General features: G+C 40.4%; 1 protein-coding gene across 4 annotated transcripts in view; it reads left to right on the top strand.

The window, feature by feature from the left end:
- CNKSR2 (connector enhancer of kinase suppressor of Ras 2) overlaps positions 1 to 23473 on the top strand; it is a 372258-nt gene that overhangs the window by 195027 nt on the left and 153758 nt on the right. For 3 of the 4 annotated variants that reach the window (XM_075913323.2, XM_075913322.2, XM_075913328.2), the window contains exons 7-8: positions 713 to 772; positions 5497 to 5565. The exons of the other annotated variant lie outside the window; for it this stretch is intronic. In XM_075913323.2, coding sequence (XP_075769438.1) covers positions 713 to 772; positions 5497 to 5565 — 129 coding nt within the window. The remainder of the gene's footprint in view (positions 1 to 712; positions 773 to 5496; positions 5566 to 23473) is intronic. 4 annotated transcript variants of the gene reach the window in all.

Genomic DNA, 23473 nt, shown 5'->3' with positions numbered 1-23473 from the left:
AATCTTTATGTACTTACGACTTAAAAATAAAATGCCACACAGTAGACCATACAGTTCTACAGATATGGTAACCCTTCTTTTTTGTGTGCATTGATCAGCATTGAAACAATTATTGAACTGTCATGCTTAAGATGTATAGTTAACATGGTGTTGAGGTGAATGAGGCAGTTAATAGTTCTTAGAGATGTTCTTTCAGATATACATCACAGGATTGGTTTCCACTTAGTCCATATTTTGAAAGTTTATCTTTACGACCTTAATGGCTAAAGAACTCCCATTGTTATGAAACCTTAGATTCTGATAGTGTCCAGGATAAAAGCTGAAGGCACCAATCATCCTAATGTAGCAGATAAGTTTCTTTGTAAGCAGATAATGTTGCAGCAGATAATGTTGCAGTGGTGTTTCTAGTGTAAGGAATATATGTGAGGTTCCACTCAAGCCATGGATATTTATAAAGATAAAGCTTCAAATTGAAACTTCTGCATAGGTGTGAAAATCATTCATTCTTATTGTTCTCAGTTAACATCTCCCCCTCCCTCTCCGGAAAAAAAGAACATACTACCTCTCCAAAGAGGTATTCCTCATGGCATGTATTAATTTATAGATCATATAATCGATAGATATTCCTTTTAGAGAGATATGCAAATTGTTTTGGATGGTACTAGTTTATGAAACACTTTACAAATTCTTTCCCATGATGTCTTTTTCTTAGGGTATGTACATTAAATCAACATATGATGGTCTTCATGTAATTACTGGAACAACAGAAAATGTAAGTATTGTTAATACTGTGCATTCAGGCCTGGAAGCTTTTTTGACCTTACATTTAGTTAATGCCTTCCCTTTGCTGCAGATTATGTTTTGCTTGTAAAATTATGCTAGTTTCCTGTAAAGGAATGGTATGCTGGAGGGCAAAAATGAGGTTGCTTTTGTTTATTAATCTCAGAATTTGAGAGTCTCCGGTAGGTTCCATGACAGTCAACTTTATTTCATTCTTGCAAGGTATTAAAAATGTGTCCCTTGATCAAGTTAGGAGGTAGCTCTTTTGTGGGGTTTTTTTTGGACTGTGTAAAAGATAAATGTTTGTAATATGTACTGACTAATATGCTGGAATTTGCTGGGGCACAAGAAAAATTAGTTTTTTATCTCTATCAAACTTTATTTGATTTTTTTTTAATGTGTAAAACCATGGAAATAAGGATATGCTTTGAATTTGACATTAAAAATGTTTTTGTACATTTCTGCATAGACATCTGAATAAAATTTGAAGTAGGAGGTGTAGTTGTAGCCTTATCAATTCCAGGATGAGTGGGTGAAGTAATATTTATTGGACCAAATTCTGTTAGTGAGAGGCACAAGCTTTCAATCCACAGAGACCTGAAGAAGAGCTTTGTTGTGGTTCAAAAGCTTGTCTGTCTGTCTCTCTCTCTCACCCTCACCCTCACCAATGAAAGTTGGTTCAATAAAAGATAATAACTCTCCTACCTTGTCTGTCCATAGTAGAGATCACTTATTTGATGTAAAGCTACTCACTGAAGGACAGCAAAGGGAACTCAAAGCCAAACACAAATGCATACTTTTCAGCTACCTTATAGTGTTCTTTCCCCTTCTTCTACTCCCTTTTATGGGTGCACAGAGCAGGGGTGACAGAAATGTCACCATTAGGAAGTTAGCAAGCTGAAGTTTTTTCTTAGGGGGTTAATCCATAAAAATAGATATAGAGTAAGCCTCTAACAGAAGACTGTAGCTTTCAGGACAGTTTAGTCCTCAATTTCTCTTGAGGACTTTGATGATGCTCATTCAAACCTGCAGAAATACTTGTTCTACTGTGCTACTGTATCATTTCCTGACAAGCATGAAGAGCATAAAAATACTGAATAGTATTATATCTGATTTTTACCTGGGAACTCTGGAAATATTTCATGCCAAAAAGAATAGGAGTGTATGTGGGAAATAGGTGGTGGGCTCCTATCCTTCCACAGGAGCTTTCTTGGAGCCTTGGACATTTCTTCTTTCTCTTACTGAAGATAATGTTAATGAGCTGTAGTCTATAATATATCTGGGGTAGGAGCTCTGTGAACACCATCCTTCCTGGAAGCAGAAACAACATAAGCCATTATGGGACAGGAAGTCTCTCAGTGACCAATCAGACCCACAGCTTTCAAGTGGAATTAACTATACTTCAGTGTTGATGCAGAAGGGTTGTGATATTTCTGGGAGATATAAGTAAAAATGAGAGAAGTTTTGAAATTTGAATTTCTGTTAAACTTAAAAAAACCTAAGACATGCTACCAACTCAGTCTACAGATGACTGTGGTGATGTATTTCACAAAGGTGAAGGTAATGAATTCCCTGAAAAATTGTGTGATTTCATTCCTGTTTTCCTACATGATGCAATTCTAATTCTATAGTACCAGAAGTTTATGAAGAGGAAACAAACACAATGGCTTTTTTATTTGGTCTTGATAAGTTGCACACACTGGAGCCCTGCTGTATTAAGTAAGCTTCAGCCTACCAGTTGGATATGGACATAATACTACTGATGCAGTTTTAATGATGATACTGACATTCAAGAGGAAGCATCTACAGATTCTGGGAAGACTGATATCCATCATTACTTGGAAGACATTCCATATCTTTTTTGCATTGATAGATTGCAATCTGGGATGCTACTGGACTTCTAAATGGAAGTGTCTGTAAAATTCTCTTTGCATCTATTTATGCCCAACTGAAGCATTTCATAGCTATTGTAACCTCCAGTTAGGATTTATGCAATATTCCTTCCATAAAGTTACCTTAGAAGACCACTGAGAAGTTATTTCGTGGGCAAAGTACCTATATGCTCAGTATTGTAAAGCATGCTGTGAATATTACGTTTGTTATCCTTCAATTGCTTTCCAAGTACAATTCAAGGCTTTGTTATCCATCTATACCACCTGCTGTGATTTGGCTTTTGGCAAAATTATAAGCAACTTCTCTCCCAATATACCATTTTAGTAGTTAAAATTAGGTGGGCATTTCTGCTATAAATCTTTAATACTTGGAGAGAATGGAATAGGGTTTTCCATGAAGGTTCTTTTGAATTTATATACTGTGTTTCCTCTGGTGGTCCTGCAGAGCTAGGATCCTGTAGTGTTAGAGCTATGTCTAGACTACAGAGTTTTGTCAGAAAAACGGCCATTTTTCTGACAGAACTTGATTTACGTCCACAATGCAAGCACGTTCTTTCAACAGTAAGTCGAAAGAACGGAGCACTTTTTGCACAATTGGTAATCCTCATTCTACGAGGAAGAAGCCCTTTTGTGAAAGAACTCTTTCACAAAAAGGTGTGGGTGATTGGGAAGAGGGAGTTTTTTTGGAAGAGGAGGCAAGAGGAAAAAGCACAGGTGCCCTGGTGGCCATTCCATCCACAGCAGTCACTGCTTACATGCGAGATAGCATCCAGGTGGCCTGGACGCTATCTTTTGAAAAAGAGCATCACTTTTTCAATGCACTTTTGCAGTGTGAACGCTCTCTTGAGCAAGAATTTTTTTCAGAAGATCTCTTCCAAAAAAAGCTTCTTGCGCAAGAAGCCTGCAGCCTAGTTGTAGCCTTAGTCTCATGGTTCAAGGCTTATCTCTGTACTCAGACTTCAGCTTAAGAGTAATGATTAAGTGGGACGTATTGCAGCAGGGTGATGGGTCAGGCATGAGCATATGATGTGGGGAGGGAGTTTGTACATGGGTCAAATGACTGTTGGATGCATTTTTACAATTCATAATATAAACACAAGTATATAAGAAAAACAGACTTGATTCATTAGTTGAAAGCAGACTTGTCATTATTTGCTAAATTAAATGTCTAATTCTCTGATAATTATCCTGGGAATAGATTCCCGAGGAAATATTTTCATACTGGTGTCATGTTGTGACATGTATCAGTCCACACGTTAGTGCTTTGAGAGTGAGATCTTTACTTTTTTATTCTAACAATCACCATATGAAGCTCTTAGAAAGTAGTTATTTATAAAGTCCCTCCTCTGCTTTCACAAAACTAAACTGTGAAATTAAATACTCATCAATGCTGGTGTCTATATTAATTCCTACTTGGAAAACCAGCCAATCACAAAATACGCAACCCTCTAAAAAGAAGATTGCAATTATCTCTAGTATTGAAAGGGTTTGGTGAGTAGCCAGCACTTCAGTTTACACAGCACCACACAGGGTATTCTGTGGTTAAATGGGTGGCCCTCTTCCTTAACACATCCATATGCTGACTCAGCTTATTATGATGAGATCTGCATGATCACAGCAGAAATGGACAATTTGACTGCAAGAGGAAAATATTTTGAGAGACAACTTGGTTCAGTTATGCTATTATGAATAAATTGAATTCTGGACTTGGGGAATAGTCCATCTAAATCGTGTCTATTTTTGTAAAGCCACAAAATGATAAAAATTAATGTGCGTAATTCTACTAGCTCAATACAAAAACTTAACAGTTTTCTAGTGTTCCTAGAGCTTAGATCCTGATCACTACTTTCATATTGTGACTCTTTGATGCTGCGATTGATAACGTGAACTTCTGTATCTGTGCAGAGCCCAAATTAATGTGGCTTTACCTGTGTGCTATGAGCTGCAGGACTAGGTGGGAAGAATTGAAATATTGTGTTATTGAAAGCTTAGTTAGTGTAATTGTTTCGCATCAAGAGTAATTAGTCTATGGTAAATGTTACAGACAAAGTGGGTAATGTAGTATCTTTAATCTGACCAACTTCTGTTGGTGAAAGAGACACGCTTTTGAGCTCCCCTGAGTTCTTCTAAGACAATAATGCAAATGTTAGAGGTAGAAATATGAGAAATAGAAAAGTTGTTTTGAATTGAGGCTGTTGTTCAGACAAGGAAAACTACCTCTACATATTCATCTTTGAAAGTATGGATTGTTACAGGATCCTTGTACTAGTTACATCTCTGGAAACTAATAATAGTTTAGAAATATAAATATATAGTTTATCTATCTGAGCTACATAACCCGGATACTGATTATATCTGCATGCATATACCTTCAAAAACATTGATTTTTCTGATGCTTCTTGAAGTATTTGTTTTAAATAGATTAGAACATAAAAAAGTTGAAAAGAATATTTATGGAGCTGTTATCCATTCAAGCTTTGGCACTGAGTATTAACAGAAAGTGGGCCTCTAATATTTAATTAGATGACTTAAAATAATCGGTCATTTATTAGAATTAAAAAGGCATCTCTAGAATGGCTTAAGCTTGATCATATAAATATTAATATATGTTTAACATTTGACTGTCTTGCATACAATTGTACAGAATATCGTCTCAAACAGTTATGAATGAATGTATTAAAAAATCTTTGTATTGATTTACTTCATTGGAGGATGTAATTATAAATCTAACCTGACTTACCTAGCTTAGCGATCATACTGCTGAAAGAGAGATGGTGACCAGTAAGAACTGTTTTCTTTATCATATCTTTTATTTTAAATTCAGTCACCTGCGGATCGGTGCAAGAAAATCCATGCTGGAGATGAAGTGATTCAAGTTAACCACCAAACTGTGGTATGTATAATATGTTCTGTGTCACTTGGAGATAAAGGCACATTGGCATATCAGTATGTATGCAGAAGAAATGTGTAGAAATGTTATATATTTTGCTAAACTTTTAGTGGTTTTTACACGTAAGGTTTTTTTAATACCCTGTCTTCTGCCCCACACCTTCCAAATGCACTTAATGTGTAACAGAATCATACAGTATCTGGGGGAGTAAAACGTTTGGTGTTCATGCTTATTCTATATCACCTGAACAAGGAATTAGTTCTTTACACAACACATAAACTGTGAAACTCTTTGCCAGAGGATGTTGTAAAGGGCAGGACTATAACAGGGTTAAAGAAAAAAAGAACTAGATAAGTTGATGGAGATAGGTCCATCAATGGCTTTAGCAGGGATGTAGAGGGATGGACAAGGATGGTGTCCATAGTGTCTGTTTGCCAGAAAGTGACGATCGATCACTTAATGATTACAAGTTGTGTTCATTCTTTCTGAAGAGCCCGGCATTGGCAACTGTAGGAAGACAAAGGATTGGGCTAGGTCAGTGGTTCTCAAAGTGTGGTCCGTAGATCACCAGTGGTCCATGACAGTCTTGCAGGTGATCTGCAGGCTCAGGACTCCCCCTACCTCACAGCGGGGAGCTCGCGCTGCAATCCAGCCCCGCACGCCCCCCCATGAGATTGGCTTTCTGCTGCAGTTGGGGGGAGCCCCAAGCCTCACAGGACGGATCTAGCTTATGTGGGGAAGAAGTGGCCCTGCATAATGCTGCTACGCACCCTCCCCCAGGCTGCAGAAATGGCATTGCAGGAAACCACACACCTGGAGGCTTTCCCTGCTGCTCTCATTCCCAGCCAGACTCCTACCCTGAGCCTGCTCTTGCACCCTACCTCCCTACTCCCAGTGCTCTCTTACACCCTACCTCCTTTTCTCCACCTTCCACCCAGACCTCACATCTTAAACTCACTCCTGCATCCAACCTTCCAGCCAGACCCCACCCCATTCTGCAACCATTTTGTCATCGTGGGTGGTGGTATGTGGAAAGGTTTGTGTCGAGCACGGTGGTCCATGGGCCAAAAAGTTTGAGAACTACTGAGCTAGATGGACTTTTGGTCTGACCTAATGTGGTGGTTATTATGCATACTATGGGAGATGTTGAATTACCTTAGCTGAATTTCCGGATAACCTAGGAAATTTTCATTTTGACAAGGCATTATCAGTGGATGTTCCTCTGTTCTAGGTAATAGAAGTTCTGTATCAGAGAGATTCAGGTAATTACAGTGGTTCTTTATTTGCAGGTTATAGACTGACATAACTAGCTAAGAACAGGAAAGATTCTTTAATTTGAAGTTTAATAGAATGCCCCTTGCTTGAGTTTGTGTGCTAGGGGGAAAAAGTGTATATATAGTTACTATAGTTACTAAACTTTACTATAGTAAAGTTTGCAGAGGATACCAAACTGTTTAGGATAGTCAAGACAGAAGCAGACTGTGAGGGACTCCAAGAAGATCTCACCAAACTGAGTGATTGGGCAACAAAATGGCAAATGAAATTTAATGTGGATAAGTGTAAAGTAATGCACATCGGGAAAAATAACCACAACTATACATACAGTATGATGGGGGCTAATTTGGCTACGACAAATCAGGAAAGAGATCTTGGAGTTATCGTGGACAGTTCTCTGAAAACAGAGTGCAGCGGCGGTCAAAAAGGCAAATAGGATGCTAGGAATTATTAGGAAAGGGATAGAAAATAAGACCCAGAATATCTTACTGCCCCTGTATAAAACTATGGTACGCCCACATCTTGAATACTGTGTACAGATGTGGTCTCCTCACCTCAAAAAAGATATTTTGGCCTTGGAAAGGGTTCAGAAAAGGGCAACTAAAATGATTAGGGGTTTGGAACGGGTACCATATGAGGAGAGGCTAAAAAGACTGGGACTTTTCAGTTTATAAAAGAGGAGACTGAGGGGGGATATGATAGAGGTCTATAAAATCATGAGTGGTGTGGAGAGGGCTGATAAAGAAAAGTTATTTATTAGTTCCCATAATAGAAGAACTAGAGGACACCAAATGAAATTAATGGGTATCAGGTTTAAAACTAATAAAAGGAAGTTCTTCTTCACACAGCGTGTTGTCAGCCTGTGGAACTCCTTGCCAGAGGAGGCTGTGAAGGCTAGGACTATAATAGAGTTTAAAGAGAAGCTGGATAAATTCATGGAGGTTAGGTCCATAAAAGGCTATTAGCCAGGAGATAAAATGGTGTCCCTGGCCTCTGTTTGTCAGAGGCTGGAGAGGGATGGCAGGAGACAAATCGCTTGATCATTGTCTTCGGTCCACCCTCTCTGGGGCACCTGGTGCTGGCCACTGTCGGTAGACAGGATACTGGGCTAGATGGACCTTTGGTCTGACCCAGTACGGCTGTTCTTATGTTCTTATTCAGATTTAATCTACTTTTTCAAAATGGGAAATTAGGAGGAAAAAAAATTCATAATAATTGCCTATTATCATTACAAAAACTGAAGTGTTTTATATTAGTTTCTGCTAACCTTATTTAGGACTGTTGAACTACTGCAATCTAAAGAAAAATCTGTTTTTCTAAGAGGTTTTACAATATACCTCTTATATAACAAAAGAAATGTAATTTAATAAGGGACACTTTGTTTATTCATGTACAGGCAGTCCCCGGGTTACGTACAAGATAGGGACTGTAGGTTTGTTCTTAAGTTGAATCTGTATGTAAGTCGGAACTGGCGTCCAGATTCAGCTGCTGCTGAAACTGATGAGCGCTGATTCCAGGAAGCCTGGGGCAGAGCAACTCTGCCTTGGGCTTCCTGTAGTCAGCGCTGGTCAGTTTCAGCAGTGGCTGACTTGGGGACGCCTGGGGCAGTGCAGCTGGGGTGCTGCTGGGTTGCTCCAGTAGCACCGCTCCTCGGCGCTACTGGACCAACCCAGCAGCACCCCAGCTGCTCTGCCCCAGGCATCCTGATTCAGCCACTGCTGAAACTGACCAGCAGCGGCTGAATCAGGACCTGGGGCAGAGCAGCTGGGGTGCTGCCGGGTTGGTCCAGTAGTGCCCAGAACAGGTGCTGCAGGACCAATCCGCAGCGCCCCAGCTGCTCTGCTCCAGGGTCCAAAACAAAAGCCTGGTCTGCTGGGGGGGGGGGGCACACTATCCGCCCCCCCCCCCCAGCAGACCAGGGAACAGCAGCGGCAGCGGGGTGCTGCGCCTCTGAGGCTTTGCTCTGGCAAAGCCTCAGAAGCACGGGAACCCGCCCGCTGCTGCCGCTTGAGTCCCGGTGCCTGTGGTCTGCTGGGGACGGTCCCCAGCAGACCACAGGCACCGGGTCTCAAGTGGCAGCAGCGGCGGTTCCCGCGCTTCTGAGGCTATGCTCTGGCAAAGCATCAGAAGCGCGGGAACCCGCCCGGTGCCCCTGGTCTGCTGGAGACGGTCTCCAGCAGACCAGGGGCACCGGAGCAGCTTACGAACGGGGCTTTCTTGCCCCGGAGCTCGCAGGTAGCAATCCGCTACCTCGACCTCCTGGGCGAGAAAGCCCCGTTCGTAAGTGCGGATCCGACATAAGTCGGATCCGCGTAAGTCGGGGACTGCCTGTATAGGCTATCCGCCTTTAATTAAGAATACAGAAAATAATACATTTTTAATAAAAAGTATTCTGGCAAACAGTTTAAATTACAAAAAAAATTCTAAAATTTCATTAGTATAGCAATAATTTTTAAAAATATGTCTCTTAATTCCTAGCAGAGTTATGATTATGAAATAGTACAGTATATCAGCTTCTCTGCGCAAGTCATTCTAGTATTTCATTATGCCCTCCAGCTAAATTTGATAACAAAAATATACTGTACATATATGAAAGTTAACTGATAAGATGATACCTTTTGTGCTAGGGAATTTAAATTGATAAACCTAACCCGAGCAGGGTAAGGTGGAGTTTTTTCCATGTAATTTATTTTTGTAATATTTGTTTCAATTTGTACTATTAATTTCAACTGTATACACTGCTAAATCAAGGTGCTGGTATACATGCACACACTTTGTGAGTCTTTTCGTTATTTTTCCCAACTACGGGAAGGAAGCAAATCACCTTTCAGTCTTTAAAACCTTTTCACATCAAAAGTATATTAAAATCAATCAAAAGGTATAGAAGTCCTAAAAAACATACCAACAAACAGTCTCCATACTGGAATGAATGTTCTTCCTATTAATTTCAATTAAAATTATCACTAAATTGTGTAGTCATCCTAAAAATTTCAACTTTCTGGTGATAAATCTGATTTTCTTGCCCCATATACACTGGCTTTACTTTCTGATCAGGGCAAAGTTTTACTTGTCAATAATATGACTGAAATCATGAGATGATGTTTTGTAATCTAAGAATCATAGTTCCACTTTACATTAACTTCAGAAATATTTTCTCCTAAACATAAACCAGGTACAGTGAAAGCTATGTTATCTGGCACTCTGTTAACTAGAAAACTTTGTTAACTGGCATTGCCCCCAGCCACAATACTGTCACATCTTCAGGCGCACAGAAATGGCTTGGTTTACTATGATTGGCTTAACAAATTTTTATTTAAGAAGTACTAATCATCTTTAACTCAAAATAGAAATGTGAGACCAACCGCCTCACACTACAAAACTACCAATGTTAAAAACCTGAGTTTTACTATTATTGTCCATTGGTTTTTCCTAGGTTGATGGGACCCTCAGATAACTGGACCCTCAGAATTTTTAGATAACCGGAATTCCCTAATCCCCGAGTGTGCCAGATAACACAGGTTTTACTGTACCAGAACTTGATTTTTGAGGGTTTAAAATTCCTTTGCAATTTATTTAAAAAGAAATTATTAAACTAAGAACGTATGAAAAATCCATTTGTCTACAGTACCAAACATGACAATTGTCTCAGACCATAATGTGTGTTTTGTATTCCACACCTTACATTTTTAATACATACTATTCTTCTTATAATAAGAATAACTCTATATGGAATGTTACAGTATTCAGAAGAACATTGTAAATATTGTGATATTATGGAGCCAATAAAAGTCTGAGTCTTATCTCCTAGAAACTAGATTTCAAATACTTGTACATTTTAATATTTGTGGCCTCGCTTCCACCAGGACCTTTTCCCTTTCTCTTTCTCAGATGGAGAGAATATATAGCGGGAGAAAAAATCATGGATGCAATGATTGTATAGATATGTGTTTTGATTGAATGATTCAGTGTGATCTCACTGCACTCTATGGGCTCATCTAGACTACGGGAATTTGCATATCTTCTTCTGATTGCAAAAGTGAAAGTAGTTAAGACGCAGCTTTTTCGACGAACCCCCCTTTGTTGAAAAGCCACATAAACCTCCTTTTTTGAGGAAGAGCAGCTTTTCGACGAAGGGAGGAGGTTAGCCGAAAAAGCCACGTCTTAACTACTTCCACTTTTGAAATCTCCGCTTTCAAAATATCTTCTTTCGACCGTTCCCCATAGTCTAGATGTGCCCTACGTTTTTTCTTTGAGGATCAGAAACTTATAAGCATCAGTAATGCAGATTCTGGTCTCTAATATTCCATTTCACTGGAAAATATATTCTGTTTTGTGTTTTTTATTATGGCAGAAGTCACAGCCTCCAGTCATAATCAGACCCTGTTGTGCTAATTACTGAACAGGCTTATCCTTCTCATGAAGAACTTGTAATCTAACTCTGGGGAGCCATTTTCTCTGAAAAAAGATAAATAGGTCAATTGCAGTTTCAGCTTTTTTAGAGGCTCAGGAACATTTGGAATCATTTCTGATGATTTTATACTCTGAATTTTCCAGCCCTTTTAATTTTTAAGCATATGTTTGTTCTCTTCGCTTTTCAATCTTGCTCCTGTAGACCATCTCTTACTCTCATTCCTTTTCAAGTCCTTCTTTAAAGTTAAAATAATTATTACCAAGCCACTGGAGATTTAAAATAGAACTATAGACAAATTTTATTAACCTACAGTTGACATGAATTTGGTACCTAGCTTTTGGGAAACCTAACCATAATTTTACTAAAAAAGATTTAGTTTAACTTTAGCATAAACTGAAAAATTGAGAAAAATGTTGAATAATATTTTTGCTTATATATTTAAAAATTAATACTACATTTTCAGTGCTAATTTTTCTGCTGCAACATGAGAATGAATATAAATTATGGAAAAGAAAATGTAAATTTATAACTCTGCATGATGAACAAGATTTTCAGCTAACTCCTGACACAAAATCAATATTTTAATCTTGAGAAAACTGCTTCTTTGCAAATGTCTGATGATTTTAAAATAAACAGCATAACAAACTGGAAAAGTAAGATAAATGGCTTAGCTTATTTTCATGATACATGTTCCAATTAATGTGTTCTTATGCTGAATGTCAAATCATTCTTTGTTGGCATCCTCTGTACAAGTGCTGATACTTAATGCATATGGTTATTCAAATTGGCACTGGAATCAAAGGGTCTCAAATGAGAGTCCTGATTTTTTTATGCTGCATTGTTACAAATCCTACATAATACAACACAATCCATTTTTCTGGCATAACCATTGGAATTTATATATATTTTTATTAATGTTAAAAATAAAGTTTTTAGTTTATAAAATAAGTTGACTTGTAATTCAGAACTTCTTTGTTTATTTAAGTAGCTACTGCAGAGTTCCACCAATGCAAAATTTTGCTTTATCATTGCAGGCTGGAATCTTGAAGTACTCTAATGATTAGATGCTCATCTCTCCCACTGAAATTCAGTGAGTTTTTGGTTCCTCACTGAAAATTTCAGCGTTAATCTCCATAAAATTCCTTTTTGCCTAAAATATTTCTTGTACAAACATTAAAATAATTCCCAAACATAGCAAAATGTGTATAATGTACCAGTGCTCAAACTACTTCAACCCGTCTTAGACTCTCTTGATCAGCCAAAAAGTCATGGAAGAAAGGTTGGTAGCTCCCAGGTAAACTATTATTGCAGACATTTAACTCTAATTTTGGCTATGACTGTAGTAAAACTGTATTTTAGGTTTATAAGGGAGAAACCACAGAAATATATGCTGATAGCATAGGATAACTGAGCAGTTGATGATTGTTGTTAATCTCCTGTAAAGTAGTATTTTCTGCTAATTTGGAAATGTCTTTGGCATATTATGTGCAGTTCTGATATAAGGTTGAGTTGATGTGTTGCTATATTTTATGCATTTTATTAGGCAAAATTCATCAGAAAATATGTGCTAGCATTTTCGACTGTCTACCAAGTGGATGTCGAAAACTAGGATAAAGTTAGCTAATTTGTGTACATTAGACAAACAAGGTGGATGAGGTGATAGTGGACTAACTTCTGTTTGTAAGAGAGACAAGCTTTGGAGACATACAGAGCTCTTCTTCAGGTCTGAGAATGAACTCCCAGCCTAGCAACATCATGTATTGTGGAATGGGTTATTTAATCTAAGTAGCACACATTAGAAGAGGCCATTCAAGGTAGAGTGGTCCGTTAACTCTACAATCGTAGGACAAAAAGATGAGGATAGTGAGTAACAGATTATGGTAACAAGCCATAAATCCAGGGTCTCTGTTCAGTCCATGATTTTTGGTATCCAGCAGAGTAATGAATTTAAGCATCCAGGCTTGTCTTTTGAAAGAGTTGTGCGGGTTTCTTTTGAGGGTGAGGACTGAGAGGTAAGATATAGTTTTTGTTTGGTGAAAAATGTTCACCTACAGGTGATAGTGTTTTTGTTTTTAATCATTTTCCTATGTAAATTCATTTGAAAGCATAGAAGGTGTTTGGTTTCACATACATAATTGTTGCTGGGCATTTAGTACACTGGGTGAGGTATGCCACATGTTGTGATAGGCATATGTAGAGTCCATGAATCTTGAAAGTTATATTGTGGGAGATATTGTTAATTCTAGCAATGAAGATATGTGTGCACTATTGTTGTGATAGGGCCTGCTGCTGCTTTGAGTCGGCTTGGTCTAGTTTGTGGGAATATTTCTTATGATGATGATTATAGATAGGTTGAGGGTTGTTTGAAGGCCAGAAGTGGGGGTTCAGGAAAGATTTCTTTCAAGATGGAATCTCCACTGAGTATGGGTGGTAGTTGTTGTATGGGGCAGTAGGTGACAAATAGGATATGTAGTCAGAAAGGGTTTAATTTCTGTTTTGAAACAGGTTCTTTCAGGGTATTTGGGGTGGCCTATTCCATGATGTAATCTATTTCTGCAGGGAAGAGGCCATGTTTGAGGAAGATAGTTTAAAATATGTTAAGGTGCATATCCTGGACTTTTTCCTTAGAGTATATTCTGTGGTATTTGAGTGCCTGGCTGCATATTACAGATTTCTTGTTGTGTTTAGGGTGGTTACAATGTTACACACAAAATCCATTTCTTACTAATATAGTCAGGGAGAGGAGACTCCAGCTAAGGGGAGCACATGACTTCTCCATGTGACTCCTCTCTTCCCTCCCCGCAGCGTGGGGCCCTCACTCTCTTCCTGTCCCTTCCTTACATCCATCCCATATTACCTGTGGATGGTTGAGCTCTGTCCTCCTGCTGCACCAGAAACTTTGGGGCAAAGCTTTCCCTGGAACCTCAGCCCTGCCCCCTGCCGTTTCACAGGACTGAGTTTCTGTCCTACCTTTGTGTAGCACATCAGCAGCCCTGCTAGAGGGCAAGACTGCAGGTGATAACACTTGCTCCTTTCCATTCTGCCCCTCCCAGTGGGAAAATGAATGGAACTCTTAGCCCCGCCCCCCAGTCCTGTCCTGTAGCCTGCTGCTGTGGTACAGAGATGGAGACACTGCTCTGTGGAGGGCCAGGGAGCAGAGCTGGGGGTTCTTCTCTTTTCCCTACTGCCCCTACCAGCAAGGAAAAGAGCAGAACTTCCAGCTCTGCCCTCCAGTCTTCTCTTCTCATGGAGCTGCTACTATGTCTTTCGCAGCATGCCATACCAGCTACAAATTACTCGCTGGTATGGATTACCTGAGCATACCAGCCCACTTGCACTGCTGAGTGGCTCCCGGGTCTAGGATGATAGATGTGGTGATCTCTCTGTGGTTGTCTGTAAGTTTCCATTGCTAAAGCTGGTTGTGGTGTCCAGGAAATTGCTGCTAGTGTGGACATGTTAGAGAGAGTCTGATGGATGAGTAGTGGTTGCTGAAACTCTGGTGACAGTCTTATAAGGGAGTTTAAGTTTTCTGTCCAGAACATAGAAGTCAGTTACATATCTCAGATATAACTTAAAAAACAACAAATGGTCCTGCAGCACCTTAGAGACTAACAAAAAATGTAGATGGTATCATTAGCTTTCATGGGCATAAGTCACTTCTTCAGATGAATGGAGCGAGAGGTCCAGAGGTACAAATAATTTACATTTTTGTTAATATACATCCATCTACATGTTTTATTTGTCTATAACAGGGCTACTCAAAACACAGTGTGGTTTAGGTTTACGCGGGGCTCAACACACAACCCACAGGAGAAGGTGCCAGGAACATCGGGGCACTGTGGGAAGTGCTGGCTGCTTAGCCTTGTGAGCAGAGATTGAAAGTTGCTAACTGGCTCACACTGGCCATGTTTGGATCTGGTGCCATGGCCAAGCAAGCCTACCTCTGTCCTGCATGGAGCGACGGACTCCCACATGGGGATGTCAGCTCTGCTGGGAATCCAGGATGGGGCTCCCAGGCACCTGTCCTTTTTTGCCTCGCATGTCCAGCCTGACTCACCCAGGTCCCCACCCGCCGCAGATTGGAGCACTCTGGCTTGGAAACTTTTCTTTTTACAGTAAAATCACTCCAAGCAATGCACAACTTGAAGCTTCAAGCTAAACACCCAAAACACTGGTATACAATTTCTTTTTAATAAGAAGCATTAAAAATGGCAACAAAGAAGAGACTCTTGTTGGCTGAATACAGGGTTTTCAACCCTGCCTGGGAGATGCAAACACTTGTATCCACCTGACAGCAATTTAAGAAAAATTAAGATATATGTTCCTTACTGGAAGGTTTCTGTACTCAACAAGATATGTTCCATTCACCAGTTAAAAACAGTGATGCCATTACAGAAGCCTCCTTCAAAATGGCTGGGAACATAGGTAAATTGATAAAGCAGTGCTTCTTGGACTGCAGCGAATCACTTTTTGTGGAATTTAAAAACAAAGAGGATCTAGTTAAACAAATATCAAAACTGCAAGTGTCTGATTCAAATGTAGTAAGACGAATTGAAAGCATTTCAGGCAATCTGTTTTTTAAATTGCTAAAAGACATTGAAAGCACTGAGTATTTCAGTCTGGCAGTGAACAAATCTACTGATGGTCCAGACATATCTCAGCTCATAATCTGGGTGCATTTTTTTTAATGGCAAAAAATATGTTGAAGAAATGTTTACTCTGTTACCTTGGATGGGCCAAACAAGGGGAGAGGACGCTTATTCTGCACTGATGGCATTTTTTGAAGGACCAGGAAAATGCATTGATTTGAAGAAGTTACTTCAGTAACAACTGATGGCACTCCTTCCATGGTTGGAAAAGAGAAGGGGCTAATTTCTTTGTTGAAGAAAAATCCATGGTTTCCAGATTTCTTTTCATACCATTGCATTCTGCACCAAAAACAGTTATGCAGCAAACTGAAGAGAAGATTTTTCAAGAGCACAATGGATAGTGTCACAAAAATCATCAACTTCATAGTTGCAAATGCCTTGTAACAGACAATTTCAAGCTTTAGTTGAGAAGTATGAAACACAGTATGGTGACTTAGCAATGCTTGCAGAACTCAGATGGCTGAGTCAAGGCAAAGTGTTAGATCAGTGTATGGATCTACCGCCTGCTGTACGAGTGTTTTTTGAGGCAAAGGATCACCAGAATATACTGTTATGTTTAGATGAAGAGATATTCCTTCAAACGTGGCTTTTCTCACTGATATGACTGTGAGTGGATCCCCTCGGAGAGCCATTTTGGGCTCAGCCTAGCCCCTCCCACTCACATGACAGGAAGCCAAGGGGCGTGGCTTAGACTATAAGAACTCTATCAGGGAGCTCAGTCAGGGCCCAGCCTCGGAGGGAGACAGAGGCCTGACCAGAGCTCCTGGCTGACAAGGCTGGGACCTGGCCTGGGCCTCCCACAGCCTCCTTCCGTGAGGCTGGCAAAGACCTCCTGGCCTGGGCCTCCAAGGCCTGGCCAGGCCTGCCAGCAGAGCCACCCTCGGAACCAGAGGCCCTGCTGGTGCCCAGGGATCCTGAGGACTTGCCTGAGCCAGAGGACCTGCCAGTACCTGGGGACGCTGAGGACCCACCTGAACCAGAGGACCTGCCGGGCCAGGAAAACCTCCCTAACTCCGAGGCCTGCCTGAACCTGGGGGACCTGGGAACCAGCTGGACGCGGAAGACCTGCAAGCCGCTGAAGCCTGGATTGGGCTGCCGAGACCCTCCTGGGACGATACCACCCCTGACTCCCTGACTGACCTGCTAGAGACACAGGTACCCGCTGAGGGGGAGACGGGAAGTGGCCCAGGGGGTAGCACAGGCTGATAGTAGCCCTAGGCCAGCACATTGTGGGCTGGAGCCCCTGCTGAGCCAGCAGCAGCTGCTCTGTTGCATCCAGGGCCCTAGGCCGGGGCGCAGTGGAGTGGGTGGGCCTGCGCACCCCCCCACCTATTGGGTGGCTGTCTCCCCTTCACCACCACTGCAGGTGACCAGCCTGCCTCCCTCCTGAACAAGAGGACCCCCCAAACCTGTGTGCATTACCATGCCCTGAATTAGGGCCTAACTTGCCCCTTTGCTGAACTACTGTGTTTGTTTGCAGCCTGCCTGTACTCAGGCCTTGGCTCCACTTTGAACTGCTACTGGGGTTGTTGCTGCACAGCCTGGAAGCAGGCCTGGGCTTCTAAACTGTTAAGAGTTATTGCCCTGCCTGAAGCAAGGCCTGGGCTTTCAGACTGTTAAACTGTGGGGGTTTATTGGCCGCCCCGCTTGAACGAGGCTTGGGCCATCTGAACTTAGAACTGTTGTAACTGTGAGTGTTTGCTGCCCAGCCTGGGATCAAGCCTGGGCCTCTTAAAGCTGAGGGACTATTACTGCTGCCCTGCCCTGTACCAGGGCTAGGGCCCTACTAACTGAGGGTATGTCTACACTACCCCACTAGTTCGAACTAGCGGGATAATGTAGGCATACCGCACTTGCAAATGAAGCCCGGGATTTGAATTTCCCAGGCTTCATTTGCATAAGCGGGGAGCCGCCATTTTTAAAACCCCGCTGGTTCGAACCCCGTGCAGCGCGGCTACACGGGGCTCGAACTAGGTAGTTCAGACTAGGATTCCTATTCCGAACTACCGGTACACCCCGTACAGTTCGAACTAGGAGGGTAGTGTAGACATACCCTGAGGACTTTGTTGCCCGACCTGAAGTAAGGCCGGGTGCCTGGACCGTTTGCCTCCAACCCAACCTGCGTAGTGCTGGGTACTTGAGCTATTGTCTCTCACCCCAACCTGACGCAAGGCCAGCTATAGACTTACTGACTGGGACCATTTTAAGTAGCAGATGTGCAGTGGGGCGGAGTGGCCGCCCACTGAGCCGGAGGCAGAGCAACCCCTCCAGAAAGCCTAACCAGTTTACAATGACATACCACTTAAATGCACTCAATCTTAGACTTCAAGACAAAGAAAAAAACCTGCCTTCTCTGATATGCGATGTTTCTGCATTTGAAACAAAACTGACCCCATTTGCAGATCAGCTTTGTGAGAAAGACTTAACTCACTTTCCCATCCTCAACTTGCAAGTGACAGAGCGGAGTGAACATGCATCTTTTTTTTCCCTAATTTTTTATGCAGTACATCTCAGAGCTGAAAACTGAATTTTCTTATTTTCTAGATGTAAAATCCCTGAAGACAGTTCTTGAATTTACTGAAAATCCATTTTCAGTTGAGGTAAAGGCTAGTCTCACCTTCAGCAGTGAGATTTGGTGTTGAGAGGGCCACATTTGGGCTATGTCTAGACTGCAGGCTTCTTTCGAAAGAGGCTCTTTCGAAAGCATCTTTCGAAAGAGCCTCTTTCGAAAGATCGCGTCTAGACTGCAGGCGGATCTTTCGAAAGAGAAATCCGCTTTTTCGAAAGAGAGCACCCAGCGAGTCTGGATGCTCTCTTTCGAAGAAGGCCTCTTTACATTGAAGAACGCCTTCTTTTGAAAGAGGAACTTTCGAAAGAAGGCGTTCTTCCTCGTGAAATGAGGTTTACCGCCATCGAAAGAAAAGCCGCGTTCTTTCGAAATAATTTCGAAAGAACGCGGCTTGAGTCTGGACGCAGGGGAAGTTTTTTCGGGAAAAGGCTACTTTTCCCGAAAAAACCCCTGAGTCTGGACACGGCCTTGAAGAAGAGATGATAGAACTGCAAAACAATAGTTTTCTAAAAGCTAGGCACTGAAACATTCTGGATGACCTATGTACAGGAAGAGATGTACCCTACTTTACTGAAATGTGCCAAAAAAATGCTAACTTGCTTTGGGTCTACATATGTCTGGGAAAGTTCATTCTCCTCCATAGGAATCATCAAGTCAAAACTGCTCACCTCTCTTAAGGCATGTCTAGACTGGTATTCCGGAAAAACTCCACCGCGTCCAGGGAACGCGTTTGCTCTTCCACTTTTTTTTTTGCGGAAGAGCAAACATGCTCTTTTGGGGAACCCGGTATACCTCATTCTACGAGGAATAAGGGCTCCTCCGAATAAGAAGGTTTTTCCACCGTTTGGCCCCATCTAGATAGGGCTAAATGGCAGAAAAGCCTCTTCCGGAAAAGCAATCAGAAAAAGTTACGCAAATTGTGGAGTGCAATTTGTGTAGCTTTTTCTGATAAAACATTGTAGTCTAGACCTAGCCCTGCTGACAGATATCTGACTGACTGTCTCTGTGCTGCTATAACAGAATACAAGCCTGATGTGAAATAGCTGGTGAAAAGTTTGCAGACACAATCTTCACATGGATTGTACTTATGCTCCAATAAATTCCAATACTGTATTGGCAGTTTTTGTTTGATTTGTTCAAATTCTGAAGTCAAAACAAAAAAGTAGTCAATATATAATGGTCTTCTCTTGATATGCATTTTAGTAGTAGAATTCCTGGACTGTCATTGCTCATTAAAATGCTGTCATATGGGTGAAAATCGTGTAAATATTACATAATATTAATATTAGTAGAAGTGACTTAAATGGGGACTGTGTGTTGTATAGTCTTGCCTTAATCTTTGTATTTTTGCCCATAAGTCTGAAAAAGCTCTTTGCATATATTGCATATATTTGCATGTATATGCAACCACACTTAAGTTGTGGCCCCTGGGGTTTCCAAAGTTGAGTAGCCCTGGTCTATAAGGTACTGCAGGACTATTAATTGTTTTTTTCAATTACACACTAACACAGCTACTCCTCTGATATATCACTGGTAAGCAGTCTTATATGGTGGCTAATAATTCCTATATGCATACCGTATATGGTTGCAGTTTAAACTTTTACTTGGAGTTAGTTGGTAAATAGATAGAAATAGAGCATGTTAGCACTATAATATGGAAACTTCTTTTGGATCACATTGGCCAAGTCAAAGGGCTTTGGGCTATGGAAGTTGCTTCATGTCTTCATACAGTAACTAACAAACTAAACTGTTAGTAATAAATCCCTCGTGGCTTAGAAGCTTTAATCACAAGGTAAACCATTCCTAATTTACTTTTTTAGATATCATGGCAAGAGGCCATCCTGGCTTAACCAGAAGACCATCAGTGATCTGAAAATCAAAATAAGAACCCTACAAAAATTGGAAACTAGACCAGATTACAAAGGAGGAAAATAGACAGGTCAAGAATACAGAGATAAGATAAGACCAAGGCACAGAAGAAGATTAAACTAGCTAGAGAAATAAAAGGTAACAATAAAACATTTTATAAAAGGAGTAGAAGCAGGAGGAAGACCTCTTGCTTCTAATGCATTTGCAGAATGTTTTATTCTTATCCTTTATGAAGTCCTTGTTTTGGGCAGGGGGCTGGACTCGATTACCTCCTGAGGTCTCTTCCAGCCCTATGATTCTGTGATTCTAGGATAAGTCTGTTACTCTGGAATGGGTGGGGAGGAACAATAGCAGAAAATGTGAAAATGGATGTAGCACAAAATGACTTAGTTTAATGAATATTGGGCACCTAATATGTTGAATCCCAGGGAAAATGGGGTAGAATTAAGGTTAAAATAAGGAAAGAACAAATTAAAACTTGCTTAAGTTTCTTGTCTTTAAGTTGCCAGGGCCTGATGAAATACATTCTAGAATACTCAAGAAGCTGACTGAGGCATTGGAGATTATCTTTGAAAAGTCATGAAAGGTGGGAGAGAATCCAGAGCACTGGAAAATATAGTGCCCATCTGTAAAAAGGGAAATAAGGAAAACTTGGGAAATTATAGACAAGTTAGTTTAACGTTAGTACCTAGAAAGTCAACGAAGCAAATAATTAAGCATCAATTAGCAAATACTGAGAAGATAATAAGGCGATAAGTAACAGCAGGAATTTGTCAAGAAACAAATTATGTCAGATCAACCTAATAGCTTTCTTTTAAAGAGTAACAAACTTTGTGGATTATAGAGAAGTAGACGTGGTAAAAGCTTACTCAAGTAGATGTGATATATCTTGACTTTAGTACGCTTTGACGCTGTCTCGCATGAACTTCTGATGAACTAGAGAAATTCAACCTAAATTGAGATACTACAAGGGTGCATATCTATTTAGAAAACCATCCCTAGAATTGTTAGGAACTTGACCAGTTCCGAATGAGAGAATTTTCTGGACTCTAGGAGGTCAATATTGTCTTGCAACATTACCAACACTTCCACTGCTTACTGGTCTGTTAGAGGACATTTTGGGGTAAATTGGAACTAAATAACACCAAAGAACACTGAGAGCTAGAACTGGTGTCTTTAAACAGACTTTATGGGACTTTGGAAAACTTGGCCGCACCTATGAAAACTGGACATTCAGCTAACTAAAATCATTTTGGCTGTTTCCAGACCAGAGAGTTCTGGACTAGAGAGGTTCAGTGTGTGTGTGCGTGCAATAGTGTCCTTAAATCACATGCAACAAAGATGTGTATGGAGTCATCTACTCATTTGTTTCTGCATATGAACAAACACCCTTTCATGTCATTAACCAAGGAAGAGGCCTTGTTACTTAACAAATGCTCCTGTATTAAGGTGCTCTTTGCTGGAAATACTCTTTAGGAACAAAATATATGGAGCATAGTCATAATATAGCATGTTCAACTAATATATATAGTTTTCAACTAGTAATTTGAAGAGTGGTGCTGTTAAGGTGTTATGAGAGATCAAAGAAGTGGGGTCTCCTCAGCAGTAATTTTTGAAAATACCTATCATTTGGTGAATTCTGATCTTTTCCAAAATATACTTGAGGAAAAAAGAGGAAAACATTAGCTAGGTTGACAACCCCAGGGATAAATCATCAGTTATAGAAAGTTATATTTAGCATTAGCTATCAGAAGCATCAAAATTACCTCAAGCTTTCCTTCATTTTGGCAGAATTTTAAGAAACAGTTCATGGGTCTTCTGCAGGCCTTCTCCAGCCCATCTGTGCAGTTGTTCTATATTTCTTTCTACTTCATTTCTTTTCCATTTTATTGCTTAGTCATAATTAGCAGTGGATAAGGTTGGAAGTAATGTTAGGTGATGAGCAAGAATGTCATTATATGTAAATATGGTACTTGTGTATAGAAAATGAGAAGGGAACTAATTAAGATCAGACTTGGTCAGGAACTGGATTGGATATCTTTAGAGGATAGAACTGAAGAAATTGTTGACTGTGATACAGTTCAAGACCCTTTTTCCCCTCAATCAATTCATCACTGAAGTCTTGGCATTGCATGGGAATTACTACACTTGCCTGGATGTCTTCTCTTTCAAATGAGATATAAAACTGAGATCCTCACCATCATTTATATGTCCAATAGCACTTTTTTTATAAGAGTTTTCCCCATTAATCTCATTGTCCTGGCTGAATGCCAATGTGAGGAACTCTGTTCTGTATATATTCCGCTGTAATTTACCTTTGTATTTAGGTAGTTTGTTTTGATTATCATTTAAGTATATTAGGGATTCTTCCCTTTGGAAAAAAACGTTCTACAGTGGTGATGACTAAGAGTGGGTGCAGTGTTCCACTGAATGATTCATATATATTTATATTTATATATATTAGTCTGCAAAGTCTTTGGGGATTTTTCTGAGGAGAAGCCACTGAATAAATGTATAGTATTAATAATGTAGGTTACTGTAAAAATATTTATGTTTTGCTACCTTTTGAATTCAAGTAATAAGCCAGGTATACACTCGGGTGAAAAATCGGACTTAAGATACACAACTCCAGCTATGAGAAAAGCATGTAGCTGGAGTCAACATAACTTAAATCAAATTTCTGCAGTAGCCCCACTGTGGGAAGTCAATGGGAGAAACTCTACCATCAACTTCACTTATTCCTTGTGACCCTGTGGAATCCTGGGGTTGACAGGGATGCCATCAGTGTTCCATTTAGCAAGTCCTTACTAGACCCACTAAATCGAACCCCAGAAAATCGATCTCCAGAACATCAATCGCCAGGTAAGTGTAGACAAGGCCTATAGTGTTTCTGTTATTACAACAAAAAGTCTGATCTTTATATAAATTATCCACCGAAGGATGAGGCAGATTAGATGACTTTGCACTAAGAATGCTACCAATTATCTGCATAAGAATTAGAAGAACCTGTGAAGTGTGGATTAGCTAATGTTTATCAGGTGAACTCAGTATTATAATTAATAACTTTTAGATGGCTTATGCTGTAGAAGATTACAAAGTATTGCTATGATACAGAGTGTGATGATCATACCAAATACT

Source organism: Pelodiscus sinensis, chromosome 1 (genome assembly GCF_052426305.1).
Source record: "Pelodiscus sinensis isolate ZL-2025 chromosome 1, ASM5242630v1, whole genome shotgun sequence".
Classification (NCBI taxonomy): Eukaryota; Metazoa; Chordata; order Testudines; family Trionychidae; genus Pelodiscus; species Pelodiscus sinensis.
The sequence above is the reverse complement of the archived record's forward strand: the minus strand, read 5'-3'. Positions and strand labels throughout refer to the sequence as shown.